We start from the raw sequence: 22,466 nt of genomic DNA on the forward strand, positions 1-22,466 counted from the left end.
AACTATGATTTCTAGTCCTCAGACCCCCTTTCTTCAATGCAAATCTACGGAGTGTTGTGGCTTGGTTTATCATCTGCCAGGAAAAATCTTAATCCGCACAATTTGAGGTATATCACTCATGCCCATAGCACAAATGTGCAAGACAAGTTATGCTCAGAGGTTTAATACTTAGCAGGGCTCCACAGACAAAAGAAAATGACTTCAGAGCTATTGGCTCCTAAACTGAAACATTAAGGAGCCAAATGGCTGTTTATAGTAGCCAAATCACAGATTTTCTTGATTTAGATTGCTGTTCAGAAAAAAGATAGAAAGCCAAAGATAAGTCAGCTGGTAACCCATTCATCAAAGGTTTAATAAAAAGTATATATAGTTGACAAGAAAAGTTTGCATTCTCTTGTCTAATAATGGTTCACACCCCTTTCATAATTTAAACAAATATAATTTGGTATAACATTATTTAGTACTTCCCTTCAGAATCTACATAACAGATATTTACATATAGTAGTGTGTCGTCTTCTTGAGCATTAATGAATGTTTGCACCTTGTCAAATAGTTGTGTATAAGTCCCTCAATTCAAAAGAGATCTGAGACCTGTCTGAGACAGTCAATCCATACGTCTCATCACTTGGCTTGTTGAGTGCGTTACCGTGGAGACGTAGCACATGTGGAGGCCCATGCCATTCTCCACGGCATCCACACACAACTCACCACGCACCCCACCGAGAGCTAGAACCACACATTAAAGCGACCATGAGGTGGTTACCCCATGTGACCCAATTTGGTTGCTTAAGAGACCTGGCTGGAGTCACTCAGCACGGTGATCACCCTGGATTTGAACTTGCAACTCCTGGGTTGGTAGTCAGCGTCAACACTCGCCGAGCTATCCAGGCCCCCAAATCTTAATGGTTTTAAAATATTGCCTTAGTCTTTCTATAACTTTACTGGATGGCCCCAGACACAGACAACAAGAGTGCAAATTTAATGAAATTCCAGATGCAGTTAATGTGCTACTCCAATCCCAATCAATAATTACCAGAAGAAAAAAAAAAGTGGTACACAGTATGGGACTTTTAACTATAAAGAAGCCCAAAATGCATACGCATACAACAACCTGACAACCAAGTGGCAACTAGATTTTAAATTATTGTTGCAATTATTTTTAGCAGTAGTAATAGTGATGCATGCCTTAGGAACATCACTATTCATGACAATAATTATTTTGTAATGTCTTAGGTTTCACCTGTTGGGGTCAGAGTGGTTTGCGATGATGTTGTAGCAGCCGGTGATGAGGCGCTCGTAGACAAGGGCCAGGAAAGTATCGGACTCAGCAGGGCCGAGGATCCTTTCCAGAGAGGTGCTACAGATCTCTCCCACACTCTCGGTGCTGCTTTCCAACATGAGGGGCAGCAGTGTGCAAATCACCTGAGAACTGTTCTGCTCCTCTGTGCTACAGCTAAACATAAACAATCTTTAGCATTTACTTTTATTTCTTAAATATTAAATCTGTCAGTTAACAATACTTTGTTTCAACTGTAGTTGAGGACTTACACAATGAGGTCTCCAGTAAGGCGCACCAATGAAAGCAGAGTGTGTTTGAGAGAGGATGCTAAAGGCAGCGATTGGTTGCTGAGGGTCCCGATGTGGGCAGCTTGGATTGCGCTGATGTAACTTTCGGATGGGATGGTGTCATTGGCAAAGGCATTTCGCTGTGAAGAGAGAAAGTGTATGGCTCAGTGGATATTGAAGTACTGAGAGATTAGGTTTAAGCTAAGAGCTGTAGGACAAGAACAATCACCCATGAGCCGATGTTAGGAAACTCATTAGTGTGAATGTTGTTCCATGTTTCACAAAGTGTCTGAACGGCCGATGGCAGATTCTGCATCACAGTCGGACCTGAAAGAAGAATACCAGAGATACAGCAATATCTATATGTGCAATGTACAGCACAACAATGAACTAGACATTTATTCATATGTTATAATGAAACATATTTGTACATTTCTTTGAATGTGTAGTTGTCGTTGAACCATGTCATAATAGTTTTATATTAACTACACTTAGTGGAATAAACAATTCTTTAAGGCTCTCATAATCACTTGAAAAAAATACTTTATTACAAAAATTGCAGAATCGACCAATCGAAAATAAGACATGAAATGCTATTTGTGGTGCTGTGTCCGGATGTGGGAGAAAAGTTGAGCCCTTCGTTGCCACGCTGGACACACTGAACTCGGCAAAAAACACACCGAAATGCACCCTAAACAGATTTATCTACATAATCATTTGCAATATAGGCTTTTTTGAAGAAACATAAAACAATGTCATGAAAATTTACGTCTGACTTGATTAAAGTTACACACGCAATGACGGATGCACAAAAGCTTTCAAATACAGCCGACTGAATCCAGACAACCTAAGAAGGTTATTTTCAGCAAATTGTGGTTTGGGTTCTGTTTAAATGAATGACCCTTTAAATAAACATGCAATCCTTTCTCTCATGTAAATTAGATTTCATAATGATTACATTTATATTATTTCGCATTGCAACAAATCTGAAACATAATTTATAGTTTATGGCCATTATCAAAGGTAAAACTCCACGAAGAAACCCAGAGAAATGTATTTACTGAATAAAGCCGCAGGTCTGTATGCTGCGAGTCAGATTCAATGTGAGCTCAGGGTTGGGGAGTAACGGAATACATGTAACAGGGTTTTGTATTTGAAATACAAAATATAAGTAGCTGTATTCCAATACAATAATAATTTAAATCTTTGATAATTAGAATACAGTTACATTCAAAAATGATTTTGATTACTGAAGAGATTATTGATTATTTATTGTCATTTGTTTCCTTTAATATTTTGTCCTTTCAGATGAAAACATTTACACATATAAATGATGTGATCCAAAGTGCATTTGAACAGCGGTGAAACACTTTCTTATGATGTGTTACATTCATACGAGCAGACAGGAGTTTGGAGCACAAGATATAGAAATAAACCTTCTGTAAATTGTCAGTTTTACGCTAAGCTAAAATGCTATTTCTAGTCATTTTACATACACATTACCAGGCACTATCATATTTTATTAAGAAAATTCACGTTGGATCATAATCTCTTTTTTTCTAGTAAGACCATCGATATTAGGGCAAAAATCATATACTTCATAATTTTTGTATTGTTTTCTTGTAAAAATATCTAAAAATCCTTAAAACAAGATAAATCAAACTGAGCTTGTTTTAAGTGAAAAAATCTACCAGTGCTGAAGAAGTAATCAAAGTATTTAGTATACATTACTGACCTTGTGTAATCTAATGGAATACATTACAAATGACATTTTACAGCAAATATTCTGTAATCTATAGTGGAATACATTTCAGAAGTAACCCTCCCAGCCCTGTGTGAGCTTCATGTTAAAGCCACAAGGATGTGCATCTCTGTGCCCACATACAACATAAAAGGGATGAGTTGTTGTTTGTAAGGTGAGCACTGAAGAAAGCTATGAATCATCTGTTTTAACTCATTGCAACTTTATCACTATGAAAGTCTAAAATAAAAAAATATATATTTTTGATATACCTTCTTGGTCTGTTCTTCATTCAGTGTGCGGACAGCATCTGTTGCGGATTTTGGATTAAAATAAATGTTTTCCCTCTACGCACCTGAGGATATACGAGTCCTATTTGAACGCCACAATTCTAATTCTCTCTAATTTGCTTTCGAAAAGATAAAATATTTTATTTCCATATTTGTGTTCTAAACTGAAATTGGAAGAACAATGTTTTATTTTTTTTATATTATAGATCTGCTTTGGGTGTCTGTTGGCTTTATATATTGTTTGCACAATTTTGCTGTTGTTTAAAATTTGACATAATGAAAGCATTTAAGACAGATGTGACTCGACAAAATTATGCAATCGGTGTTAAATCATTTTTCAGATTACTCTATTAAATCATCAGTGACAGCCCTACAATTCTTACCAAGCAAATTGGCTTTGCATCGTGTGGATCCAATAGACAACACGGCAGCATAGCCCTGCAGTTTAGCTTCAGTGGGCTTGTTTTCTCCATCCTCAGGCAGACTCATCAACAGGTATGACCTGAGCAAACATAGGATCAACATATTCAAACACCAGTTTCATTCAAACACCAGGTTTTGTAATGTTCATTTGAGGACATTAAACTGGCAACAAACCTGGTGAAGGCAGTGTAGACTTCAGTAAGCTGCAGCGTGGCGGGCAGCAGGTTTTTGGTGATCTCAGAGGATTTGTGTGGGTCTGTATCAGCAGCTACTTTGGATAAATGCTCATCTAAAGACACCTGCACTTTAGAAATCACAGCATCCAATGTGTAGATGGTTTGTAGAGAGGGGACTTGGTGAAGAGGCAGGATACTGGTAGGGTCCACACAGCAGAATGATGAAATCTTTGGAGAAATTTATGAAATCATATATTAGGCATGCTATATCAGGAGTGCTGCAGACAAAACCTTAAATGGCTACTTTGACAGTGTACCTGTCTGGCGATGTATTCCTCTGCAAGCTCCACATCATATTTCACTGCACTACATTTGGCAGAGGCCACTTCGATCAGAGATGTGGCGTGATCTGCTTTCATTCCCTGCTTCACTAAGTGTTCCTGGTGAGATAGACGTGAGATGAATTTGAAACTTAGACCTTGAAAGATTGAGGCAACTTTTGTCCATTTGAGTTACAAACCAAAGTCAGGGCTAACTGGGTAAACAAAACTGACCTTGATCCAGTTGACGTAAGTGCTGACTCGTAACCTTGAGGACCACCTGAGGGTGTGTAAGATGTCGCTCTCACTTGGGTCACTGTTGCTGCTCTTCAGCTGCTCAATGTAGGCCTTAGAGGGTGGCAGAACACCCAGGATCTTCCACAATACCAGGAAGTAGTACTGCAAGGAGCATGCTTCCTGCCACAGAGATAACAGCAAAATTTAGGGCAAAGCCAACCAGTCAGAACAAGGGAAACATTTTCAACACAGGTGATTGTGAAAATCACTGAGTAAAAGTAACTCACTACTGGGGTGATGGGCTTGTTCTCCTGCCTTCTTGCTGTGTCAAAGCAGGAGCCTGCAGTCAGCAGGGAGATCAGGGAGGAGTACAAGTCGTCATACTTCACCACACTGTTGAACAGCACTTGGAAGACCTGTAACAACAGTTAATAAAGAACACACTGACTTTCTTCAAGCAGGTGCACTGAAGCATCATTACTCAAATATTGTGTAGTGATGTGTGGCTTCACCTTGGCATCAAGTCGACTCCGGTCATCCTCTGATGCTTCAGGGGACAGAACGCAGTAGAACTTTGGTTGCACTGTAGAATCTAAATAAAAGCAAATGCGGACATCAATAACAAATGGAAACACAGCTTGCATTGGATTAGTCAACTTTAAACTGTTATTGATTGTGTACTGTAATATAATATCGATTATAAAGAGCAAAACGGAGAGAAATACCAAAAGTTTGACTTACTCCTACCTGGCGAGCAGTGCTTAGCCCAGTTCTCCTCCACCTCCTTCAAACCATAATAAAGTGGGACAGCACCTCTCTTTCCCCCTTCCTGTCCCGAACTGGCCCCGGATGCAAGTGGAGTCAGAAGATTGTACTGGATCTGAGTATACAAATAAAAGTTTATCAAATGTCACATACTGGCATATTCACCAAATGTGAAACACAAGGGTGTCCCAAAATTTGTTTTATTTTTTATTAAAGCATTAGACAAAAATACCCTGTTTTATTGTTGTGCGAACTATTAGATTTGTTGGATAAACTATAGCACGAAAAGTAGCAGGTTTTAAACTTATGTCTGTATCCCCCCTCCTTAAAATGGGCAATTTGGCCTGTATTTTGGCCACCTCAGAGATCTTTACCTTCGACTGTATTCATAAATTAAAATCAAACAGAATTAAAATGATATTCAAATAATTGTTTTAAAATTCAATTAAATAATTTTAATTTATATATATATATATATATATATATATATATATATACATATACACACACTACACACCTAAAGGATTATTAGGAACACCATACTAATACTGTGTTTGACCCCTTTCAGCCTTCAGAACTGCCTAAATTCTACGTGGCATTGATTCAACAAGGTGCTGAAAGCATTCTTTAGAAATGTTGGCCCATATTGATAGGATAGCATCTTGCAGTTGATGGAGAATTGTGGGATGCACATCCAGGGCACGAAGCTCCTGTTCCACCACATCCCAAAGATGCTCTATTGGGTTGAGATCTGGTGACTATGGGGGCCATTTTAGTACAGTGACCTCATTGTCATGTTCAAGAAACCAATTTGAAATGATTCGAGCTTTGTGACATGGTGCATTATCCTGCTGGAAGTAGCCATCAGAGGATAGGTACATGGTGGCCATAAAGGGATGGACATGGTCAGAAACAATGCTCAGGTAGGCCGTGGCATTTAAACAATTCCCAATTGGCACTAAGGGGCCTAAAGTGTGCCAAGAAAACATCCCCCACACCATTACACCACCACCACCAGCCTGCACAGTGGTAACAAGGCATGATGGATCCATGTTCTCATTCTGTTTACGCCAAATTCTGACTCTACCATCTGAATGTCTCAACAGAAATCGAGACTCATCAGACCAGGCAACATTTTTCCAGTCTTCAACTATCCAATTTTGGTGAGCTCTTGCAAATTGTAGCCTCTTTTTCCTATTTGAGATGAGTGGTACCCGGTGGGGTCTTCTGCTGTTGTAGCCCATCCGCCTCAAGGTTGTGCGTGTTGTGGCTTCACAAATGCTTTGCTGCATACCTCGGTTGTAACGAGTGGTTATTTCAGGCAAAGTTGCTCTTCTATCAGCTTGAATCAGTCGGCCAATTCTCCTCTGACCTCTAGCATCAACAAGGCATTTTCGCCCACAGGACTGCCGCATACTGGATGTTTTTCCCCTTTTCACACCATTCTTTGTAAACCCTAGAAATGGTTGTGCGTGAAAATCCCAGTAACTGAGCAGATTGTGAAATACTCAGACAGGCCCGTCTGGCACCAACAACCATGCCACGCTCAAAATTGCTTAAATCACCTTTCTTTCCCATTCTGACATTCAGTTTGGAGTTCAGGAGATTGTCTTGACCAGGACCACACCCCTAAATGCATTGAAGCAACTGCCATGTGATTGGTTGATTAGAAAATTGCACTAATGAGAAATTGAACAGATGTTCCTAATAATCCTTTAGGTGAGTATAATATATGTATATATATATATATATATATATATATATATATATATATATATATATATATATATATATATCCCATATAACTCCATTGCAAACAAATTTAACAATCTTTATACGTATTAACTCAACTTTTACAAATATTGTCAGGAGGGGGGAAATCCTTTGTTTTTAAAGAGTTTCAAGCTCTATTTTGCACCCTATTCGTGAAGAATGCCAACTAGTCACACAGTGTAATGTCTCAAAGACAAAAATAAAATACTGCTTTTCTGTCTGGGTTTACTTTTATCTGAAAGAAAAGCTATTTCCTTACCTGCTCGAACAAGTACATGGGAGCTTTTGAGTATTGGTGCAGCAGGTAGTCGAACACAAGCAGGATGCGGGCCAGGTTGAGGGGTACAGCCTGAAGCTGGGAATCCACGTGCGCTGCGACCTCAGCGATGGCCTGCATGCTGAGGTTGAGAACATTGCAGCGGCCATTCTCTGAGAAGTTGTGGAAGATGAGCAGAAGCAGCTGGAGGTGTTCAACGTTGAGGTCCTCCTCGCTAGGCATGGATCCCTGCAACGTGTTCTGCTTCAGAGTGCCTACAAACCTAAAACATATTCAAAGTGATGACTTAATGCCTGTTGTGCTAGAAGCAGGTGTTTAGAAGTCAAATTACTTGTACTTTATTACTGCTCAACCTTATTTAAGTAAGATGTAATAATACAAGTTTTTTCTTGTTATACAGTGAAGAAACCAAGGCATCAGGGTTTTGCTTATGAACAAAGCCACTACTGGTAAATATCAAAACTACACGACTATGCAGGCAAAAATTATCATTCTCCATTTGTCATCTGTCATTCAAAAGTATTTTTGTATTCTGACTAAATACTATTTTTGGCAAATAACTTATTAAATTGCAAATAATTATATTATAGGGGATGTGCAGTGACCTCTTAACAGTGTAGTTGAATTTTCCCTGTCTGCTGCAAATAGTTAAAATTTAAATGCTCAGCTGATTGCCACCCAAAAAGAAATGGAACTTAAGTGTCCATGAAGCAAAGACGGCTGCAAACGTCAGCTGAGCAACTGCTTTTGAGATAACTGGGAAAGCTTCCCGATAACTCTCTATAGGTATTATAGACCTGGTTTGAAGAAATCAATGCTTACTATCACTAACAAGGCACGATTTTTCATTGCTTTGAACTGAGCACATCTTTAGAACCTTCAGAATTGTCCTCATTTCAGTTCATGAAAGGCTAGTGGAGATAACGGTCTTACCTCTCCCAGACCTTCATGCACTCAGGCACATCAGGCTCCCCTTGCTGGTTAGCTTTATGCTGCCAGATCAGCAGTAACCTGGAGAGCACTGAGAGGGACTGAGGATGAATGTACATGGGCCATGGACCCTCTGAGAATGGGGCAACACCCAATTGCTGTAGAAGAGTGTTCTAAAAAATAAATTCAGAATACAAAGAATCAAATACCTGCTGTCAGTCGCTATTTGTTTAAATGAATGTTTAGATGCATTGAGTGGATTATTGTATTGAAAAAAGCACATTAAGGCATTTCATCGTCTACCTGTAGGGTTGGAGAGGGCAGGTCTGATGTTACTAGAGAATGATTAAAGTGATACAGGGCTGAAGAAAACTCTTCATCAGAGGAACCTGGAGAAGAAAAAAAATGACTTAAGCTCAAGTTAAACTTTAAGAACATAACTACATTTAAACATAGAATTGACAATATAGGGATGAAGCCAAAGGCTTGTTAGTACCAAGAAGCCAAGCTCTGTTCTGACCTTTGACATCCTTGTCCACATCTTTGATGATGCTGGCAAGGGTGGCCATGTGCTGCTCTGTTAGGGACACACTCAGGTAGTTGCGAATAAAGTTGTTTCTGGACTTCAGCATGGAGGTGGTGATGAAGTTTAAAATGCCTGAGGCCAGACTTAAGAACTGGGAAAACAAACATTTAAAAAAAAAAATGATTAGTATTTTTTCACTGCTTTTGAGCAGTTAAATCCTGAATATTCTGTATTTGAATTTGGGATATTTAGTCTTTATTTAAGAGAAAAGCAGAGACAGGTAGAAAAGTGGGGGGAGCGAAAGGGGGAACGGGGTCAGAACGTGACCCAAAACTGGATTTGAACCTGGGTCCCCTTGAGTCCCCTTAAAGGGGTCACGACTTGGAGGAATAAAATATTCCTTGATCTTCTGACATGTAAGAGTTCATTGTACTATAAAAACATACTGCGAGATATAGAATTTAAAACTCCTCAATACAAATTAATTTAAACCAAGCTGCAAATCATTTGAAATGGTCCTATTTTGTGGCATTACACAGATAATAAATACATCAGCACATGACTGCATCTACAGCAAGACATCAATAGCAACTTTTACATCACACCCTTGGCCCGCCCACTGGCGCTCAGTGAGAATGGTGAAGAGGAGAGAACAAGACAGATGGACCTAATATTCCTGCACACCAAAGGGGAATAACACATGACACCTTCTTGTGCCCATCTTGTCTATTCTTAAAGTTTTTCCACATAAACATGCAATAGACAAACTGATTAAATCTTTATTGATATGCATATCTCTTGGCTCTTTTAAAAGATGCAATGTCAGGTTATATCTCTTAAAAGGAGACCCCCAGTCTTGCACTTTTGAGTTTAAATGCAGTCTATAATTGTGCAAACATATTGTGTTAAAACGTTTTCACAACATAATTCCCAGTTCCATTTATGTTATTACATAGTTTAGATGACTTTACTATTATTCTAAAATGTGAAAAAATTCTTTATTAAAAAAAAATTAAGTGACTCTAAACTTTTGACCGGTAGTGTATATAAAAAATAAAAGTATGTCATGACCCTTTAAATATAAATACTTTGTGTAACAGCTCTAACAAATCCTGTTCTATTTTTAAAATAAAGTCTATGCACTGAATCTGTGGCATGCCGATTATGATTAAGACTTTCCTTTAGGTGCATTAACAATACAGGGCTCCACACTAAAAACATTACTTAGGAGCCAAATGGCTGTTTCTAGCCACCAAATCACAGAATAGCTTGAATAAGATTGCTGTTCAGAAACAAGATAGAAAGCTGAAGTAAAACTGATGACAATAACCCAGTCATCTGAGGTTTAATATACAGTATGTATAGTTAAGTTTGGATTCCCTTTTGTCTCATAAATGTTCACACCCCTTTATAATTTATACAAATATAAGAGATAAATGTTTTTATTTAGTACTGCCCTTCAGAATATACATGAAGTATAGTATGCATATAGTAGTGCGTTGTCTTCATGAGCATCTATGAATTTTTGCACCTTGTGTAATAGTTGTGTACAAGTCCCTCAATTGTCCTAAGTGTCAACATCTTGATCTCATATATAATTGAATTGTAATTTAAATAGTTTAAAACTATTGCCTTAGTTGTTCTTTACTGCTACCGATGGACCAGACACAAACTACAAGAGTGCAAATTTAATAAAATACCAGATGCAGTTTATTGTGCTTCTCAAATCCCAATCAATAATTACCATAAGAAGAAAAAGGGGTACATAATGCAGGACTTTAATTATAAAGAAGCCCAAAAAACACATGGGACTCTCATTTTGAAAAGTCTGCACACTACGGCTGCCCCCTAATAGCTGACCAAAGGTTAGTAGATGAGAAGAGTCTTGGTCGGCTGGTCGCAGGAAAAAAAACTATTTTTACAGACAAACACCGGTATTAATGCCGGTTGGTTGCTAGGAGGTACTATGGGGTAATTTTCATTAAGCAGGGTTAGTGTTAAGCCTACACAATAAATCAAGACAGTTTGATTTCAAACTTAGAACTTTATTTTTTATTTATTTTAACTAAAAATTTAAATGTGGGTTGTTCAACTTTTTGAAAGATGGTCTTGCAACAGTTGTCCACATCTTTGTGGCAAAGAACTTCATCCGTGCACTCTCTACCATTTGAGTACTTAGTTATCCGGGAAAATACATCACGTGTGTGAATTAATTAGTTTTGTTCCGTCCTTAACGAGATTATATATATATATATATATATATATACACATACACACACATTGCAATATCCAATTACATTGGCAACCCCTGGGCTGAGGGATCGGTGAATATTCTTTTTTGCATTGAAAATTACATTTATTTAAAAAAGGAAAAACTTAAATCAAATACATTTCTAAATTCAAATTACACTACAAACGAAACGAAAAAAGCAATTAAAATAATTAAGTGATAAATATATATACAGTGCATCCAGAAAGTATTCACAGCGCTTCACTTTTTCCACATTTTGTTATGTTACAACCTTATTCCAAAATGAATTAAATTCATTATTTTCCTCAAAATTCTACAAACAATACCCCATAATGACAACGTGAAAGAAGTTTGTTTGAAATCTTTGCAAATTTATAAAAAAAAAAAAGAAAAAGAAAAAACAAAAAACAAAAAAAAACAAAATCACATGTACATAAGTATTCACAGCCTTTGCTCAATACATTGGTGCCAAAGGTGCTTCAACAGTTACAGCCTCAAGTCTTTGTGTATGCTGCTACAAGCTTTGCACACCTTTTTTTGGGCAGTTTCTCCCGTTCTTCTTTGCAGGACCTCTCAAGCTCCATCTGGTTGGATGGGGGGCGTCGGAGCACAGCCATTTTCAGATCTCTCCAGAGATGTTCAAGTCTGGGCTCTGGCTGGGCCACTCAAGGACATTCACAGAGTTGTCCCAGTGCCACTCCTTTGTTATCTTGGCTGTGTGCTTAGGGTCATTGTCATGTTGGAAGATTAACCTACGCTCCAGTCTGAGGTCCAGAGCGCTCTGGAGCAGGTTTTCATCAAGGATGTCTCTGTACATTGCTGCATTCATCTTTCACTCGATCCTGACTAGTCTCCTAATTCCTGCCATTGAAAAACATCCCCACAGCATGATGCTGCCACCTCCATGCTTCACTGTAAGGATGGTATTGGACAGGTGATGAGAGGTGCCTTGTTTCCTCCAGACATAACACTTGCCATTCAGGCCAGAGAGTTCAATCTTTTGTTTCTCATGATCTGAGAGGTCTTCAGGTGCCTTTTTGCAAATTCCAGGCAGGCTGTCATGTGTCCATTACTGAGGAATGGCTTCCGTCTGGCTACTCTTCCATAAAGGCATGATTGGTGGAGTGCGGCAGAGATGGTTGTTCTTCTGGAAGGTTCTCCTCTTTCCATAGAGAAATGCTGGAGCTCTGTCAGAGTGACCATCGGATTCTTGGTCACCTCAATGACTAAGGCCCTTCTCCCCCGATCGCTCAGTTTGGCCGGGCGGCCAGCTCTAGGAAGAGTCCTGGTGATTCCAAACTTCTTCCATTTACGGATGATGGAGGCCACTGTGCTCATTGGGACCTTTAATGCTGCAGACATTTTTATATACCCTTCCCCAGATCTGTGCCTTGATACAATCCTGACTCGGAGGTCTACAGACAATTTCTTGGACTTCATGGCTTGGTTTGTGCTCTGACATGCACTGTTAACTGTGGGACCTTATATAGACCGGTATGTGCCTTTCCAAATCATGTCCAATCAACTGAACTGAAAGTTGTAGAAACATCGAGGATGATCAGTGGAAATAAGATGCACCTGAGCTCAATTTTGAGTGTCATGGCACAGGCTGTGAAGACTTATGTACATGCGATTTTTTTTTTCCGTTTTTTATTTTTTAATGAATTTGCAAAGATTTCAAACAAACTTCTTTCACATTGTCATTATGGGGTATTGATTGTAGAATTTAAGAAAATAATGAATTTAATCAATTTTGGAATAAGGCTGTAACATAACAAAATGTGGAAAATACTTTCCGAATGCACTGTGTATGCATGTATGTATGTACACTCACCTAAAGGATTATTAGGAACATCTGTTCAATTTCTCATTAATGCAATTATCTAATCAACCAATCACATGGCAGTTGCTTCAATGCATTTAGGGGTGTGGTCCTGGTCAAGACAATCTCCTGAACTCCAAACTGAATGTCAGAATGGGAAAAAAAGGTGATTTAAGCAATTTTGAGCGTGGCATGGTTGTTGGTGCCAGACGGGCCGGTCTGAGTATTTCACAATCTGCTCAGTTACTGGGATTTTCACGCACAACCATTTCTAGGGTTTACAAAGAATGGTGTGAAAAGGGAAAAACATCCAGTATGCGGCAGTCCTGTGGGCGAAAATGCCGACTGATTCAATTCTTATTTCAAGAGCAACTTTGCCTGAAATAACCACTCGTTACAACCGAGGTATGCAACAAAGCATTTGTGAAGCCACAACACGCACAACCTTGAGGCAGATGGGCTACAACAGCAGAAGACCCCACCGGGTACCACTCATCTCCACTACAAATAGGAAAAAGAGGCTACAATTTGCAAGAGCTCACCAAAATTGGACAGTTGAAGACTGGAAAAATGTTGCCTGGTCTGATGAGTCTCGATTTCTGTTGAGACACTCAGATGGTAGAGTCAGAATTTGGCGTAAACAGAATGAGAACATGGATCCATCATGCCTTGTTACCACTGTGCAGGCTGCTGGTGGTGGTGTAATGGTGTGGGGGATGTTTTCTTGGCACACTTTAGGCCCCTTAGTGCCAATTGGGCATCGTTTAAATGCCACGGCCTACCTGAGCATTGTTTCTGACCATGTCCATCCCTTTATGGCCACCATGTACCTATCCTCTGATGGCTACTTCCAGCAGGATAATGCACCATGTCACAAAGCTTGAATCATTTCAAATTGGTTTCTTGAACATGACAATGAGTTCACTGTACTAAAATGGCCCCCACAGTCACCAGATCTCAACCCAATAGAGCATCTTTGGGATGTGGTCGAAAGGGAGCTTCGTGCCCTGGATGTGAATACCACAAATCTCCATCAACTGCAAGATGCTATCCTATCAATATGGGCCAACATTTCTAAAGAATGCTTTCAGCACCTTGTTGAATCAATGCCACGTAGAATTAAGGCAGTTCTGAAGGCGAAAGGGGGTCAAACACAGTATTAGTATGGTGTTCCTAATAATCCTTTAGGTGAGTGTATATAATTAGGGCTGTCAATCGCTTAATTTTAATCAAATTAATTACATGGTGTCCCAATATACAATAATCCAATCATTGGCATACAGTTCACAGCAATCTATTTCACAAGTGAATTTGTCAATCAGTTTAAGATTATGAGGGCTTGTTTAAGGACCCGTCAATGTACACCTGTGTCAGACATTTTTATTTTTAGAAACAAGCCAGGGGTATACATATTACACAATACTACAGATATATTTTACAATAATGCCAAGACATTATATTAATTAAATGGTTTTCAATGCTTTGGAGTTGTTGGAGGTACAAAGAGTATTTAAATAATATTTCAAGTCTTTACAAAAAAAGTGCAAATAGGGGCTTTATAGACATAAATTTACACTTACGTATAAAAAAAACTTGGCAAGAAAAATAAACAGATTAATCAGAAAATATTAACTTAAGTTATCAAAACTGTGAATACCAAATAAAACGTCTTTATAAAGCAAAGAAAAACTAGTTAAAATAGGAGGTATGTACAAACAAAATTCTCCAAAATACTACAGCGTGGACACATTCCCAAAAAATGTTAGAGGCAGATTCATCTACAGCATTACAGAAGGAGCAAAGTGGATCTATTTCAGGGAGCATGTTTCTTAAATAAAGATTGACTGGGTAAAAACGGTGTAACAGTTTAAAGGACAGCTGGTAATTAAATATTTGTGAAGAAAGACCATACGACCTGTGTCAGACATGCTTGTCGCGTCTTGGGTGTGTTGCGTCATTAAAGTAAAATGTTTAGGTCACATTGTCAAGTTAAATATAGTTTAATACTCAATCTTAAAACACATCTTGAGATCCCTTGGTTCGCATTTGCGCTCCTTCAAGTGTTTTGAACGTAACGCATGTGTCCACTGAAGTGTTGTTAATGTTTTGTTCACTGTAATAAACTGTGTTGCTCACAAAGCTGAAATTTCACTTACTGCCCTCTGGAGTAAACCGGTAGTACTACAAGCTTCAATTTCTCAGGAATGAAATTGCGATTAAATGCGGTAATTAACGAATTTTGTAAAATTTATTTTGATTAAAATCACACGTTATTAATGCGTTAAATCAACAGCCCATATATATATATATATATATATATATATATATATTTTTTTTTTTTAGGGCTGTCGATTTAACGCGTTAATTCGGTGCAATTAATTTTACAAAAAAATTACGCAATTAATCGCATGCTCACGGACCATAAAGATTCCTGAGAAATGCAAGCTCGTAGTACCACCCGTTTACTCCAGAGGGCAGTAAGTGAAATTTCAGCTGTATGAGCAACGCGCAGAATATAAAGTGAAGAAAACACTTCAGTAGGCAGAACACCACCAACATGCATTACGTTCTTGCGTTCAAAACACTCGGAGCGCAAATGCTACATAAGGGATCTCAAGATGTGTTTAAAGATTGAGTATTAAACTATATTTAACTTGACACAGTGACCGAAACATTTTATGTTTATGAGGCAACACACCAGAGATGTCTGACGCAGGTGTACATTGACATGCCCTTAAACAAGCCCTCATAATAAATCTTAAACTGATTGACAAATTCACTTGTGAAATGGATTGCTGTGAACTGTGTGCCAATGATTGACTTACGATCAATAATAAGGTAGTAAACAATACATTGTATTCTAAAGCCGCTTTTTGTATCGTCTTATCAATGATTAACTCTTCTGACAAGAATGCATTTAAATTATCTGAATGTATATGTATATGTATATATATATATATATATATATATATATATATATATATATATATATATATATATGAGAACCATGCGTGTATTCCACGAGATTGCACACCTCGTATCAGCGTCACACATGCCCATAGACGGCTTTTGTCATCTGTTCTTAATAATATAATAATTGTTTCTTCAAGCGAGTGTCTACAGGCAAATTATTTGTAATATTAATTTGATTTAGTAGCCTAATAATAATTTTATACATGGGAAAACAAGCCAAATATCGTTTTGACATCGTCAAAGGGATCAGCTATTGGCGATCACTCTGACCATCGTCGATCCCAGAGATCTGTCTGTCGGCACAATCCTAATGTGCATTTCCCTCTATAAATATTCAGACAGACTCCATGCTGGTTTTGCTGACACATTCAGAATCATTACCACTTTTGCTGGTTTCACTGTGGCTTGCTTAATGCGTGCGCTTGTAAAATTAATATTTCAAAGGCTCATTATTATTACGGTTTAGTATTTCTCTGTAATGTAGAACAGGGTTAGCAATGTTACTTATACCATTCTTTCTCAGCCCTGAAACTCAAACCATTTTCTGATGCCCCCCCCAAATATATTCAGGTAATTAAATTTATATCATATACATGCGACTAGATGACAAATGGCTTAAAATAACTCCTAGTCGACTAGGAAAGTCTTTGGTCGGGGCAGCCCTACTGCGCTCCTAGTTGTGAACTCACTGACAATACAGCGGATTCACTGAGAAAGTGACTGAGCTCCAGATTTCAAACCCTCAGTTATTTTCAGACGATTCATGAAAAAGACCCAGTTCAAAAGAGTAATTTGATCACGACTCTCATGCTAGGTTTGTTGTTGTTGCGTGCGGTGCAGCGATCTCCTCATCACAACAGAAAGGGTGAAATGGAGCATGAGACACACTGGCATTAAAAATATGTATTCAATAACATCTGATGAAACTACATATGAACGCACACAACCCGACTGTCGCCAATGTCGACTAGATTTGTAATTATTGTCGCAATAAATTATTCTGGTCGCATTTACGACCATTTTAGTCGCAGTCTGGAGCCCTGCAATACTAATTTCCATCCATTGTGGCAGAATGAGTGTGTACAGGAAATGTTGACCTAAATAAACAGTATCAACATTTCACTTTTCAGTTTGCCTCACCAACTCTGGGTCCTTGCGGCTAGCTAGGATGTTGCCGTTTTCCACAGTGTTCAGCTTGCTGGGGCTCTTGAGTCTTGGGGATGTTTCCAGAGGGGGTGGAGGAGGGGGAGGTGGAGGTGCAACCTTCTCTTTACTGGGAGAAATGGTCTCCTCAAACCACAGTCCCAGAATGGGCTCACTGTCATCATCTAAAAACACAGCAAAAGCCACATTCAGAAGCACAATTAAGTCATTGTACTGTATACAGACAGAGATGCTGTTTCCATTAGACATGGAAATAAATCTACTTAAGATCTTTACAGCACAATGAATAGAAACATAGAAAGTTACTAAGAATCTGACCTAATACAGAGATCTGCTGACCTGAGATACAAGCTGCCCTTGTCCTCTCCTGTCTTCTCTCTGCTGAAATAATGAACACTGTCACTAGCTGTAAAGGCTGGCATATCGGCGCAGTAAGCGGAGCATGCTTAGCGTGCCACAGTGCTCCGTAGCGGAAGTAAACTGACCTGCCTCTGAGCTCTGGAGAGGCCTGACAGCTGTCCTTATAATACGGCATGCAGTCCTCGGGAACTGCCTGAGAATGTCCCTGAATCTCCTCAGCCCTGACACTAGCTCAGTAAAGCACAAGCAAACCCTGAACTCAACTGTATAGAAAATGACTTGTTCTCAAAAGCAAATAAGACAGCTGGATCAATCTACTAGGACTGGCAAGAAAGATACAGGTCATATTTTACCCCAAAATAAATAACTTTTTGCTCGAAAAGTTACTGAAGTTGTAAAAGTTAAATTGTAAGTAAACATACAGTACATCTTCGTTAATTTTGTTGTGCTGAATTTAAATTTATGGAAAATTAATTTAACAAAATTCACTGTATCCAGACAATGATTTCACTGATTATAGCAGTGACAATATATTTGTCATATTACAGTTATTAAATATGTGCGTATCAGTGTGGGGGATTTGGGGGGGAATGTGGTTAAATATCATTGAATAATGTCACAATGTACTGAAAAACAGCTTTTTCTTTAAACAAACGATCATTTCTTATTTTTAATTTGGGGTGATATGTGACCCTGACATTTCTTTGTGAGATTTACCTGGCTAGATATTAACCTAACTTGCAGAATGAGCAATTTTACTGGCAAAAGCAACTACTGTTTAACAACTGACAATTCAATTGTTTTTTTCCTGACTTTAAGTTGCAGGATCATCTTTCATTTCTGAACTCACTGTGGCTTGCTTTAATGAGGTTAAATAAGATATTTTCAGTGTTCGTTACCTTGACTGCTGTCCTCCTCCGTGCTGCTGAAGTCATCTTCATAATAAGTGTTGGAGTCAGTGGAGGCACTGGCATCACTGCTGACTGAACCTTTTCTCTGCCGCTGTAGCACGCATGCCTGAATGAGGTAGAAACGGAGATCCCACATTCATGAACCACTGCAGGCCACTTCCTCATAGCAACCATAATGAAGACATGTGATCACATACCTTTTTATAAGAGGTGGAGAGAAGCGTGAAAAGCAGGTTGGTGAGAGGAACAGAGTCAATGAGCCTCTGTACTCTCTGGATGGATGTGCTCTGGGCCATGATGTTCAGCTCTGCTGGAGGCCCATCACTGGCCCAGCCCTGGAGAAGAAGAAAAAATGCTTCACTCGTATTTGCAATGTAAAATTGTCATGTAGTTCAAAACCAGGATATTGTGTTTGCTCTTACCCTGTGTAGAGCCTCAACTTGTAAGTCCTGGAACAGTGATGTAAGCAGTTTTATTGCATGATTGGCCAGGATGACTGATAGAACCCCAAATCCTTGGTGCCTGATGGGAACAACTAAATTAGTTTAAGCAAGTTCTTTAGAAGCTTAAAAGCAATACTTAAATCAGAGGTTGTCAACTTTATAAGTGTCTGGGACCACATTTAAATGCACTTAAGAAAACCGTTTACTTCAGGGTTTTTGTATAGAACGCAGATTTCCTTATTCTATTTAAGGGATTAAGAGAAAGTGGTTTACCACACCTGGGTTTCTCCTGAAGAACCCGGCTTATATGGCCATGTAAATGCATAAGTGCCGATCAAAAAGGTTTTTGAAGAGTGCGCTTGTGCTTGAACAGACCTGACAGCAAACGTCATGGGATGGAACCCAACAACAATTCAATACAGCACAAAATATTCAACATTACTGGGAGTACAGTGGGAAAAGCAAATACACTAAACTCTACCCATTTATACACACCACTTTAAAATATTGACTACCCCTCACATTCACATATATGTGCTCGTACATTGGGGGAATCCCAGAGTTTTATGTAAGAGAAAAAACCCACTATTGCAGTGCAACTCCATTGCAGGTTGCCAAAGAAAGTTAAGGAAACTTAACTGCAACAACTTTGAAATATTTGGAAATAAAACAAAGCAACAGAGAATAAAATAGCGTGTGATAAAATAGCGAAGTCTTCTTCGGATGCCATGTTTGTTATTTACACAAGCATCGCGGGAAATTACGTTGCTGTGGAGAAACCTGCTTACAAACCATGCTGCATGCATACATGAGTAAAGATAGAGTGGTGGTGGCATAGTGGGCTAAAGCACATGACTGGTAATCAGAAGGTTGTTGGTTCGATATCCACAGCCACCACCATTGTGTCCTTGAGCAAGGCACTTAACTCCAGGTTGCTCAGGGGGGATTGTCCCTGTAATAAGTGCACTGTAAGTCGCTTCGGATAAAACCGTCTGCCAAATGCATAAATGTAAATGTTATGCCGCTTATACAGGATATGTAAACGGGTACATCCATTTCTCACAATAAGCTGTTTTTTGGTGTCCTTGTAAATGTATTCAGGGACCCTTAACTAGACCATCTCCTCTGACCCCATCTTTCTTGGTTACTACTACTGTATACAAACTTTCATGAATAATGTTAACAAATATTATTACATTGACAAATTATTGTTGAGCCAGTTTCTCAATTAACAACATATATCTTTTGAGATATACTGGGATTTCATCGCACCACTGTATTGTCCAACAGAGTGATTTACATTTGGTTTAGTCTTTATAAAAGCAACCAAATAAACCCTTATGATGTAAGAGGTTGCTTCTTTTGATTAAGAAAAGCTATAGAACAAAAGAACATAAATATATATTTTTTTAAATATAACAAATATTTTAGGACATTTCTACTTGTTTTGCATAACCTCCACAGACCCATGGCTGTAAACCCTGGCATTAGACCGTCAATTCAAGAAGGTCTTACCCTTTCCCTGGGCCAAGTTTAGGTGATCCTGCTCCATCCTTGGTTCGTGTGGTGATGTCTCGGACACGTAGTGCTGCCAGAGGATCTTTCTCCTTTCCCTTATCAGCCAGGGCTGTGGGGCTCAGGTTCAGAATCAGATACAGGCTGTTCAACAGGCACCAGGCACCCAAGAGCTGGAAGTTCTGATAATGCTGTTGAAACAGAGCACAATGTCAGATGTTGGCCGTTTAATGATGGCATAGGCTCCGTAACAAGGGTACAGTGTAATTGTACATCTACCTCCCCTCCAGCTCTTCGAGAGTTACTGATAGCTTGTCCGATCATGTCATAGATTTCCAGCTGTTGAAGGATGAGTACCAAACACAATTACATGACCTCTGCTCTTGACACTTGCTTCCAGAGCAAAAATAATAAATAAAGAACAATTTTGAATTAACTAACAGAATTGAAAATGTATTCCACCCACACATTTCTGCACAATGGTAGCAGCATCATTTTCATAGTCTTCCTCCTTGGAGCCAGTGGAGGCTGCACGAAGCGGCAAGCCACTGCCCACCTGGAGTATGGTCATACAAGTTGCCACACTTACACCTGAGAAGAAAAAAAAAAAAAATACCTGAAGCTCTTTGCATACATATACATGAATCTTCTAAAGGAGATTTAAAAAAAAAAAATAAACTCACCTGCATAGAGGCAGCTTAGTGCTAACACAGTCACATCAAGTAGTCTCCCAGGGGTCAAAGGCTCCAGTACAGGCAAGGAAAGAGTGTCCAAGGCCATGGTCACATCAATCACCAGGGAGTGAAAACTAAAAATGGGACGGACGTCAGTGCACTCATACCTACATATCCACCTTTGGATTTAATTCAATACTCTACAGCAGTGAGCTGCTCTGACTGAATGTGTCTGAGTTACCCATTTCGGACAGCAGTGGCATCTGCCACAGTGGCCGGCATGATAAAGAACGAGTTGGCCGATACCGCATCCTGAAAGCGGTTGATATAACGTAGGAAGTAGGGAAGGTTGAGGCACACACGGAGCAACTTCTCTGAGCCCCCTGTAGACGACATGAGGTATCATCGAAGGCTTACTATGCAATCAAAAGAAGTGTCATGTTTAAGCTGACATGATAGACCAACTCACCTAATTCTTGTAAACTGGACACATTTTGAGAGATGAAGGCATTCTTCATTTTGGCCTGCGTTGCCTGATCTGTCGTTGTCTGGTCATCACACTCATTCTCACCCTGTAAATGCATGACATGATTGGTTTCTCATAACACAACAACTCCCTAAAAATATCAAACTTGCAGTAATATTTTTTTTCTGAACAAAGAGTGGTCAAAAATGGTTGACCAACGTGGGTTTTTAAATGGACGATGCTAGACAGTAAAGTGGCCTATGGCTAATAAAATGCAGATATTTACATAACGTTATGGTGGCAAATTAAAAGTAAAAAAAAAAAATTGCTGAAATTAAATAAACCAGGGCTCTAGACTAAAATTACTTGGGAGCCATTGGATCCTTAACTGATACATTCAAGGAGCCAAATGGCTGTTTTTAATCGCCAAATCATATCATTGTGTAGCATGTTGCCTTCTTGATCATCAATTAATTTTTGCACCTTGTGTAATAGTGGTGTACGAGTCCCTCAATTGTCCCACACACACACACACACACACACACACACACACACACACACTATACTATATAGTGGTGTGGGAGTTTTAATTATACAGCAGCCCAAAATACACATGGGACTTCTATTTTGAAATGTCTGTGCTCCCCGTTGTGAACACACTGATGGATGATTCACTGAGAAAGTGATTCAAACTGCTAACCTGAACTCCTAAGTTCAAACCCTCAGTTCTTTTCAGGTGATTCATGAAAAAGACCGGTCCAAAAGAGTCATTTGGCCACAACTCTCTCGCAATGGGTTTGTTGTTGTTGCGTACGGTGCAGTGAGCTCATCACAACAGAACGGGTGAAAAGCCTCTAGACATA

General features: G+C 39.0%; 1 protein-coding gene across 5 annotated transcripts in view; it reads right to left on the reverse strand.

Annotated features, from left to right (window-relative positions):
• The window catches only part of ubr4 (ubiquitin protein ligase E3 component n-recognin 4), a 92,890-nt gene that overhangs the window by 50,978 nt on the left and 19,446 nt on the right, over window positions 1-22,466 (reverse strand). For 4 of the 5 annotated variants that reach the window (XM_052091238.1, XM_052091237.1, XM_052091236.1 and 1 more), the window contains exons 6-29: window positions 21,607-21,709; window positions 21,379-21,520; window positions 21,147-21,271; window positions 20,930-21,054; window positions 20,743-20,802; window positions 20,464-20,654; window positions 18,928-19,027; window positions 18,703-18,840; window positions 18,494-18,611; window positions 17,211-17,398; window positions 9,019-9,175; window positions 8,802-8,887; window positions 8,502-8,671; window positions 7,551-7,830; window positions 5,495-5,633; window positions 5,266-5,345; window positions 5,041-5,169; window positions 4,751-4,933; window positions 4,514-4,636; window positions 4,195-4,424; window positions 3,981-4,099; window positions 1,796-1,893; window positions 1,549-1,706; window positions 1,241-1,453 (exon numbers count right to left, since the gene is read on the reverse strand). In XM_052091238.1, the coding sequence (XP_051947198.1) occupies window positions 1,241-1,453; window positions 1,549-1,706; window positions 1,796-1,893; window positions 3,981-4,099; window positions 4,195-4,424; window positions 4,514-4,636; window positions 4,751-4,933; window positions 5,041-5,169; window positions 5,266-5,345; window positions 5,495-5,633; window positions 7,551-7,830; window positions 8,502-8,671; window positions 8,802-8,887; window positions 9,019-9,175; window positions 17,211-17,398; window positions 18,494-18,611; window positions 18,703-18,840; window positions 18,928-19,027; window positions 20,464-20,654; window positions 20,743-20,802; window positions 20,930-21,054; window positions 21,147-21,271; window positions 21,379-21,520; window positions 21,607-21,709 (3,455 nt within the window). The remainder of the gene's footprint in view (window positions 1-1,240; window positions 1,454-1,548; window positions 1,707-1,795; window positions 1,894-3,980; window positions 4,100-4,194; window positions 4,425-4,513; window positions 4,637-4,750; window positions 4,934-5,040; window positions 5,170-5,265; window positions 5,346-5,494; window positions 5,634-7,550; window positions 7,831-8,501; window positions 8,672-8,801; window positions 8,888-9,018; window positions 9,176-17,210; window positions 17,399-18,493; window positions 18,612-18,702; window positions 18,841-18,927; window positions 19,028-20,463; window positions 20,655-20,742; window positions 20,803-20,929; window positions 21,055-21,146; window positions 21,272-21,378; window positions 21,521-21,606; window positions 21,710-22,466) is intronic. The other variant, XM_052091240.1, reaches the window with a different exon arrangement.

The sequence above is a fragment of the Xyrauchen texanus genome, chromosome 25 (genome assembly GCF_025860055.1).
Source record: "Xyrauchen texanus isolate HMW12.3.18 chromosome 25, RBS_HiC_50CHRs, whole genome shotgun sequence".
Taxonomy (NCBI): domain Eukaryota; kingdom Metazoa; phylum Chordata; class Actinopteri; order Cypriniformes; family Catostomidae; genus Xyrauchen; species Xyrauchen texanus.